The following is a 9122-nucleotide window of genomic DNA, read 5'->3' on the forward strand; positions in this document are numbered from 1 at the left end:
GACACGTTTATCCCAGAGCTTCATTTCTCCTGCAGACTTTCTGGTTCTGATCCTCTGGCTGGCTCCAGTTGTGTGTCTTTTCCTGTCGTCTGAGGGCTTGCTTTCTTCCTGGTAGAGGAGGAGTATCTCTGTGAGGTGTACAGGTGAAACTATGTCTGGTCTATAACATACCAGTTAACACTTGAAGCCTGTGAAAGCAAGCAGAGAAAGGAGTCGCAGGGCAAGTCTGCAGAGAGCTTGTGCTCCTTTTTGGCTTGTTCCAGGCTGTTTTTGTGGTTATGCCCTTGTCTGCAGGCAGAGCTGGGCCTTAATGAGCACCACCAGAATGAAGTGGTCAGCTACATGCGTTTTGCTCGTTTCAAGCGTGGGCTGTGCCTCAAAACAGTGGATTCTTGTTTCCAGGACCTTAAGGACAGCAGGTATATGTGTGTGTGTGTTTGGGTTTGGTTCTGAGCAAGAGTAAAGCAAAATATTCTAGTAACAGTTGCAGGCTTTGATGTTGTGTGAGACAGCTTTTGTCCACGTGGGTTTGCATGTGCTTAGTGAGGAAGACAGGCTGAGGAGTTTGCAAGAGTTACAAGTCTCTTTCATGCTGAGTTAGCACACAGCTATGGACAGCATGACTTCGCTTTCTGTACTGCTTCTGAGGTCTAAATCCGGTGCAAGGCTGAAGTCGCCTTTGTGATTGTAACGTTTCCAGGAGGGAGTTTGAACACAGTAAGCCATTAGCAGTGCCACAGTCCTTAGTAACTACTGGCAGTGGATGTTTTCAGAGGGATGTTACAGAAGAACAATATTTGTGTAGTGAGGTCTCATAGCAGTGTAAAATTATCATCATCACAAGCACACAGAGCTGTTGGAGTGAGCCCAGAGTAGGCCACAAAGGTGATACAAGAGCTGGAGCAGCTCTGCTATGAGGGCAGGCTGAGGAAGCTGGGGGTGTTCAGCCTGGAGAAGAGGAGACTCCGGGGCAGACCTTAGAGCTGCTAAGTGCCTGAAGGGATCCTGCAGGAAGGCTGCAGATGACTTTTTCTGAGGGTGTCTAGGAACAGGCCGAGGGGGAATGGTTTGATGCTGAGGCACAGCAGGGTTAGACTGGAGCTGAGGAAGAAGTTCTTGAGTGTGAAGGTGGTGAGACTGGCACAGGCTGCCCAGGGAGTCTGTGGCTGCCTTCTCACTGAGGGTGTTGGAGTCCAGGCTGGATGAGGCCTTGAGCATCTGAGTCTCTCTGCTAGTCCCTGCCCATGGCTGGGAGCTTGGAGTAGATGTTCTGAGGTCCCTTTCAGCCTGAGCCATTCTGTGATTGTCGTTGCTATCACACCTGACTCCTTGAACGCTCTGTTTAGGCTGGTTGAGGAGACCTTCACGGTCGATGAGGTGGCAGACATGCTGGATGGGCTGCAGACCGTTGTGCACAGTGAAGTAGAGTCAGAGCTCATCAATACAACCTACACCAACGTCCTGCTGCTCCGGCAGCTCTTCTCGCAGGCCGAGAAGTGGTACCTGAGGCTGCAGACAGATGTCTCCGACCTGGAGAACCGGTAACATCCGGGGCTGGAGTGCCCTGCAGCAGGGGGAAACCTTCCCACTACTGACTGCTTGCATTCTTTCTTGTAACCATACAATCCTCCTCTTTTGCTGTTATGTCAATGATAGCTTAGTTTCAAGGCTTCCACCTATACACAATTTCAGATTTGTCAGAAGTTTTTATTTGCAGTATCTTCACTTGAATGAATCAGTGAAGAGCAGGCAATAGGACTTGCTTAACAAGCCCTTGTCTAATGAGATGATATTTTGATCAGTGATGCTACATTGTACAGATACCATACTGCAGCATGGGGTGGTCTGTTTGTGTAGGAATTCATTCTTGACTTCTGCTGAGAATCTTATGTGCAATAAAGGGTGTAGCATCAGCCTGGTAAAATATGCTTCACAGGGTAGCTTTCGAGTAAACAAATCCCTCCTTTTCTTTTCAAGAGAACTGTTGGAGCAGGTTGCTGAATTTGAAAAGTCAGAATTTACCTCTTCAAACAAGAAGGTAGAGTTTTATTTTAATCAGATCATCAAATGTCATGTGGAATTGTGAGAAGTGTTTAAAGTACTTAGTGTTCTTTGTGCTTAAGAGAGAAAACCAAACCCCCCCCTTTTTTCAGAGCAATCTTTGAGTCTCCAAAAAGCAGCATTCTGCAGTTCAGCACCAAGACTTGCACTGAGTTGCCTTGGCTGTTGCCATATGGCAGCTTCTGCCTCAATCCTCATCCCAGAGTCAGACAAGGGCTGTGCCGGAGCATCTGCTCCTGGGTTCCCTTCCCCCTGGAAACTGGGGTAAGACTGGAACATTGCAAGCATGGAGTCAAGAGCTGGGAAGATTCCACAATGCAGATGTGACTCCAGCTTCTCTTGTATGATTATGGTTTGGAGCAGGAAGCTATACTTAGTTCATAGTTTGCTTAAACATTTATACATATTTCAGTCACTCAAATATTTTCTTTCCTTGCTGCTTTTGGGTGCTGCAGCCTTATGTAAATCTGAGTTAGCAATCCTTTCATGCAGTACTGTTGTTTAACCTCTGCTGAAAGTGAAGTATGTAACTTAGGAGCCCATGTACTGCTTAAAAATGAACTTAAGCTAAAGGTCATTCACCTGCTTCACCAAAGGAAAGCTTTCTTTGGGCGGACTGGCAGTAGTTATTTTACAGACTAGATGAGCACACCTTCTCCTCCTAGAAACCTGCAGAGTCCATTTTTTTAACCTTTGTTTCTTTAGCCCAGCACAGATCTCACTAAGCCCAAACTGGCTCCATTAAATGAAGGTGGGTCAGAGCTGCTGAACAAGGTAAGAACTTGCTGCTCATTTGTGGTCAGTGGCTGTGCTGCTTGCTCAGCTGAGTGTGCACTGCTGTTTGTGTAGTGCCTGTTTCTGTAGACACCGAGGTAAGGTACCCCAGAACATAAGATAATGCTAAGGAATCCGGAGGTGTCGTAAAGCCTCTGGAATTTGTGTGATTATGGTCTCTAAGTACTGGCCCTCCTTTGGCAAAACACTTTTGTAAATGTTTCTCTTTCAGTGTAATGAGGCAAATGAGTAGAAAGCAGTGTTCAGTGTGTTCCATGCAGCTGGCTTTCCAGCAAGAGAGGAAATGAGATGTAGCTGGCTGAGTGCTTAGGTGATAGAACGATTTCTGTCTCACTGGATGTCAGTCTTGCTACGTCCAGGGTTTTTTCTTTTGCTGATTGGCTAAATTCCTCCTAAACAAAGAGGTGCTGAAAGAATTGGGCATTTCCCAGTTTTGAAAACTCTGATTTTACACTTGCGAAAGATTTTCAGAACTGCAAAACACATTCTGGAGTTTACTGTGAGCAGTAGCTTTTATTGAACTAGTGTCCACTGACCTTTGTTCAAATGCCACACTTCTGCCAATGCACTTCTAAGTTAAAGTGCAAGGAGTTGCATTTTCTGTCCTCTAGCCTGCATTCCCTAAGTGATCTGTCAAGTGCAGTGTCTGAATCAGGTTGCTGTTAGCACTTGAGGTAATCAAAGCTTTGCAGAATTCAGACTTATATTTTCTTACAGGTCAGGGTGGCTCTCTTTCAACAGTAGCTTCAAAGTCTATTTCATAGCAGTTTGGGTTGCAAATGTGCATCTGATGTGGGCTTTTTTCTCTCAAAACCCAATCATTCACGTGGGGAATTTGCTTTGCCAACTGAAACATGGCTGCTTCCTGTGACACAGAAAATGATGCATGATAACCTGGCTTTGTTTTCGTAAACAGGAGCTACAAATAAGTTCTCACTTGGCTGTTGATTGAAAAGACAAGAGGTCTGCAGTTCTGTCATCAGTCTTGATAGCAACCAAATGCTGAGCTTACTAGTCCCAGTTCAGTAAAACATGTGTCAGATTTAAGTCACCAGTCCTCTGTATTACAGCAGGGTTGGAGAATGGATTTCTTGCTGAGGCAGAAAACAAATAAAATGCCTGCTAATTTCTTGTTCTTTATAAACCCTTAGAAGCTTATTTGCTTTCCTCAGCTATGAAGTGTATTTTCTTACCTGAAATGTCTTGGAAATTGAAAGTAGCACCAGAGTGTTCAAGGACTTTGCTTATTTGTTACCTCAGACAGTTGCTCATCTCCAAGAAGAAAATGAGAAGTTGAAGGCCAGGCTCAGGACCATAGAAACACAGGTAAGTTCCCTGTCAACTTGGATACTTAATGCTGGCTGCATATTGTAAGAGTTCCATGGTTACTGTTCTTGTGTTTTCAGTTCAAGTGCTTCTGAGGTTTTACATTGTCTCTATTACAGGCTACAGCTGCACTAGATGAGAAGGTCAAGCTGGAGAAGTCACTGAGGGATTTACAGGTGATCCAAGGAGATCAAAAGGTAAATGTCAGTGAGGCCTTTTACCCAGTAGCTGCCTGTACCACTAGATTTGGTGCCTGCAGCATGCTGCTCAACTGGCACACACCCAAGTTCAGGCTGCATCCTCTTGTTCCTGCAGGCTGGGCTGGCTGTCAGCAGGTCATCCAGAACCTTAGTTGCTATGGCCTGCGTAGGCTAGGAGGAGTTGTGGTCAGAAAGGAGTGTTGAGGTGCTCTCAGGGAGTAGCATTCCAGAGTGTCTTCTCAGGGGGGTGTCCATGCAAGTGGATACAACTTGGTTTGTTTCTCCCTGGTTACTAATGAAAGAATGATTCCTAAGCTGGGCTTTGAGACACCAGCAGGACACTAAGTTCTTTCACGTGTTTATCACACTTGGTAGTGACAGCAGCAAAGCAGACCTGCTGTTTCTCACTTTTGCCTTGAAAACCCTAAATACTGATGTGTAAATGCCCAGCCTCTTTTCATCTTAAACACGAAGGGAAGCTTGGCAACAAATGCCACTGCCCACGGGCAGATGGTCCATGTTCTGCTCAAATCCAGTGCTGTTTAGTTTTGCTGCCTTTTTTTTTGTAAATGAGGATTCAAAAGTGCTGAGTTGCTGCTGCAGGTGAAAAACCCAAACATAAGGAGCTGGGAGTTGTGCAGGTCGAGATGTGTAAATCTGTTTGTGGTTTTAAAAGTCTGTACCTGTCTTTTGTCAACAATTTTCCTTCTTTAAAGGTTGTTCATCTCTGATTGTTTCTCAGATTGAAAGCATTTGAGTCCAAATGTGTAGCAAAATCAGAACACTTTAATCCCATTATTTTGAGAAGCTGAATTTATGAAATTCCTGTGGTATTTACAGAAGTGAAACTCAATATCCTAAAGCATTTCCCACCTTAATTTTCCTGTTTTAATCCCCATTTCTTTTTGTTTTGCTTTCTAACTGGTTTATGGTATGTACTTGGCTTTCTTAATATCTTACCATTCTGTCTAGTAACTTTTAAAATCTGTATTCAATTGGAGGACTGATTGATTGATTGATTGATTGATTTATCAGCCCTGGCAAATTTTTTCTGCATCTGTTTTGTTAAGCCTTGAGTTATTAATGGTTAAAAATATTAAAGGGGTTTATTAAGTCCTATATAATAATGTTTGTAGTTTTTAAGGATGGGAACCAAATCTCTGCCTTCCTGTCTGGTTAAGCATGAGTTGGCCTCAGTGTCAGGGCTGCTGATTATTTTCAGCCTTCCTGTCTTAATTTGCTCTCTCTAGTCTGTCCCTTTCTTCTGCAGCTGTGACAGGTTCTGTTCGCAGGCAGCTGTTCAGATTAGCTGGTAGATAGTGCTGAATTGCACAGTTTCGGCCCAAGTGTCGGTGTGGAGCAGATGCTGCATTTCCTCCAGCATCCCCTCTGTATTTTGGTAGGATGGTGTCAGTGAAATCACAGGGGCACAGCTGCCTGTCCCAGCAGCAGTCTGCAAACCCTTGGGACAGACAAGAGGAGTTCTGAAGGACCAACTCTTAGGTTGCAGATCTCTGCTGCTTTTTCGATGGCTAACATGGTTCCCAACACTGAATATGAAGAGTGGTTTGGGAGAAACTGCTCTACTGGATCACTTTAACTTGAGGATACTGAGTTTTGAGATAGCTGACCTAAGCCACAGGTTAGAAAAATGGTCTCTTGTGATCTGAACTGTGATACAGCACTGCACCCTGCCACTCGGTCGGCATTTCCTCTGCTCCACTCCCACCTTCCAGACAGGAGAAGGAGCAGAGCTTCCTTAGGGCTTTGTTCTTCTTAAGGTGCTGCTGTTTGAGTCTCATCCCAGATCATTGCACTTTGGAGAATCTGAGCTAAACTGGAGGCAGTGAGGTTAAAAATGGCCATCCAGCCACCTCCACATGCACTTACTAATGCAGTTTGAGGGTTATAAATCAGTGCTTCAGCTCTTCTGTTTTTTTTCCCTTTTGGCTAAAGTATTTCTAATTTAGGCTTTGTGGGAACGATGTAAACATAATTATTAAACTTAAGGTGTACCTTAACTTGGTGGGAATTTGCACTTGACATTTTAAACCTCTCTTGAATTTGACACATTTTAACTACTTGTTCTGTTGAAGACCGATGCAAACCAGGACATTACTGAACTGGAAGATAAAGTGGCAGCTTTGAAGTGCCAGTTTGAGAAGACTTTGAATGATGCTACTGAAAACCAAAAATCCTTGGAAGACAACTTGGTGACCACAAAACATGATCTGCTTAAGGTTCAGGATCAGCTCTCCACGGCTCAGAAGGTTAGCATTTCCTTCTCATGGAAGAGGGAGAGCCTCCTCTCATCTTAACTGATCACTAGTGGAACCGGGAGAGCCTTTCATCTATCTGAGGATGTCCCTGCTTACTGCAGAGGGGGTTAGACCAGATGACTTTAGAAGTCACTTCCGAGCCTTAGCATTCTGTGATTCCTAACTGACGGCTGATGTAACAGTGAGAGCCTCTCATTTTAACTGAGCACTAATTTAGCAAACACACACTGCAGGCTGCAGAGGTCACTGGTCAGATGTTTCTGTCTTCTTTTTATCCCATTCCAAGGGAAAAGCACATTATATATGAATGAGCAAACTGTTAGCTGTGTGAATACTTAGAAACTGCCCATTTGTCTGTGCATTTCAGTCATTTGACTGAAAAATACATCCCCGGGCTTAGAATTACAGAACCATGAAGGTTGGAAAAGACCTTGAAGATGATTGAGTCTAACCATAACCCAACTACCATGACCACCGAACTATACTCTGAAGCACCACATCCACAGCTTCCTGAACACCTCCAGGGATGGTGACTCCACTGCCTCCCTGGGCACCCTTTTCCAACACCTCACCATGCTCTCAGGAAAGCTTTTTCTGATGTTCAGCCTAGACCTCCCCTGGCACAACTTTTCTCATGCTGTCTCTTGGGAGAAAAGACCAAGAGCAGCCTCACCACAGCCTCCTTTCAGGGAGCTCTAGAGAGCAAGTCTTCAGAAGACTTTAGCATGGCTTTGTTAGGAAATGTTAATCTCTGCCCATAGTCTTCTGCAAAGCTACTTAGCTGGCTGCATCCAGATCCCAGTAAGGAAGAGAGCTGGAGGTGAAAAGAAGTCATCTTTATTTTGATAGATGATGCTGATGTGGCTTTCAGAATGCAGCAATAATGTGTTGGTCATACTGTGTAGGAGCTGGAGAAGAAATTCCAGCAAACGGCTGCCTACCGCAACATGAAGGAGATCCTCAGCAAGAAGAATGAACAGATAAAGGAGCTGCGGAAAAAGCTGGCCAAGTAAGTGCTGCCCTTCTGCTCTGGGGCCTGCTCCCTGACCTCAGCTCTAAGCCAGACTAGCAAGTGTGCCTTTCAAAGGATTCCTGGTAGGCTGTGCCCTGATGTTTGACAGAGCAGTGCTGGGTGAGTGCAGCAGGTACGCGGTGGCATAGCAAGTATCAAGGGAACTTAGCATGGAGAGGACACAAAGCAGTCCTGCACTGGGCACCATGGGTGCCAGACCTGTGCTGCAGGGGGGCAGAAGTGGAACTTAGAACGGCTGTTGAAAATTCTGCCTCTGGTTTGGGATTGTAGGTAGGCTCCTGGCTGTTTGTCCTTCTGCTGCTTGGCAAGCTGGGCAGTTTTCAAAGCAGCGCTGGCCTGGTGCATAGGTAGTCTGGTCTCTGCCCTAAGCCAGGAGGGAGCGTGGCTCTAGTGGAAGCAATTCAGTACTGCAGTTTCCGAGTTTCGTTAGACAGAAAATGTCTGAGTGTTTCTGCTCTGCTGTGCTGACTGATGTGCGTATTTATGATCCTCAGGTACGAGCCAGAGGACTAACATACCCAGGCCAGCTGATCTGTTGGAAGCTGCCGTAGAAAGAAAATGTGAACTGGTATTATTTTTAATTAACTTTTGGGTTGAGTGGTGCAGTTTTTTGCTTCTAGTGCTTACAAGTACTTTTTATTAATACTCATAACACACTGAAACTCCTACCTTGCCTCCTTGTAAGCCTACATTTGACAGGGATTAGTTTCTGTAGCTGTGTTTTAACGTTCCTGGAGAAGTTGTGGAGAAGCTCAGCGAATTGCCGAGGTCATTCTCTGCAAAGAAAGGGGGGATTTCTGGTGAGGAAGAAAGGGGTTTTGACACCTCTGAGGTGGCAGCTGGAGTTGTCACTTTTGTTAGCGTAGCCACAAGTGAAAATGCCCCCGGAGGAAGCAGAAGGGAGGAAACAAAATCACTCCATGTTGTTTCACATTGGACACGTGTGCCAGGTGGGCAGCAAGGCTTTGCTAGAGAGCGTTCATCAGCCAGTGAGGTCAGTGCGTTCCAGCAGCAGTGCTGGGCCCGGTCGGGGAGAGGCACTGCTTGTGGCTCTGCCTCTTTACTGCCATCTATTTGAAACAAGTTGAAACATCAGCAGGTGGATTCCCCCTTTGCAAGTGTCCCTCACCTTAGGGGGATCATTGGAAAGGTTGCTGCTGGAGCAACTTTCCTGGGCAGGAAGTTATTGTATGTGTTCTTCTCCTTTCTTGGTGTTACCTTAGTAGAAAGCAGTTTACTCCTCTCAAGTCTCTTACTTGTAATCCTCTGCTGTGCACTTCTCTGGCAGCCTCCAGCACTACCTTCCACTTGTTGGTCTGTCCCTGTTCATGTGTATGTGGTATTTTACTCCAAATAAAGCTGTTGTGTTTTCAAACATTTAATCCTTAAGGAACTGTTTTGGGATTTTAATAGGAATGTTTTGTAGAA

At 45.2% G+C, this 9122-nt stretch overlaps 1 protein-coding gene across 2 annotated transcripts; it reads left to right on the forward strand.

Moving 5' to 3' along the window:
• The first annotated feature begins 294 nt into the window (after window positions 1-294).
• Window positions 295-9071, forward strand: LZTFL1 (leucine zipper transcription factor like 1). Of its 2 annotated transcripts, none has more exons than XM_064169599.1 (9): window positions 295-419; window positions 1347-1541; window positions 1978-2038; window positions 2767-2835; window positions 4117-4182; window positions 4302-4379; window positions 6479-6652; window positions 7567-7670; window positions 8189-9071. In XM_064169599.1, exons 1-9 carry the CDS (start codon window positions 343-345, stop codon window positions 8205-8207), a joined length of 843 nt encoding a protein of 280 aa, XP_064025669.1. In that variant the 5' UTR covers window positions 295-342; the 3' UTR covers window positions 8208-9071. The 2 variants fall into 2 exon arrangements, with proteins under 2 accessions (XP_064025669.1, XP_064025670.1); XM_064169600.1 differs by having other exon boundaries at window positions 6494-6652.
• Window positions 9072-9122: the final 51 nt, after the last annotated feature.

Source organism: Pogoniulus pusillus, chromosome 32 (assembly GCF_015220805.1).
Source record: "Pogoniulus pusillus isolate bPogPus1 chromosome 32, bPogPus1.pri, whole genome shotgun sequence".
NCBI classification, from domain to species: domain Eukaryota; kingdom Metazoa; phylum Chordata; class Aves; order Piciformes; family Lybiidae; genus Pogoniulus; species Pogoniulus pusillus.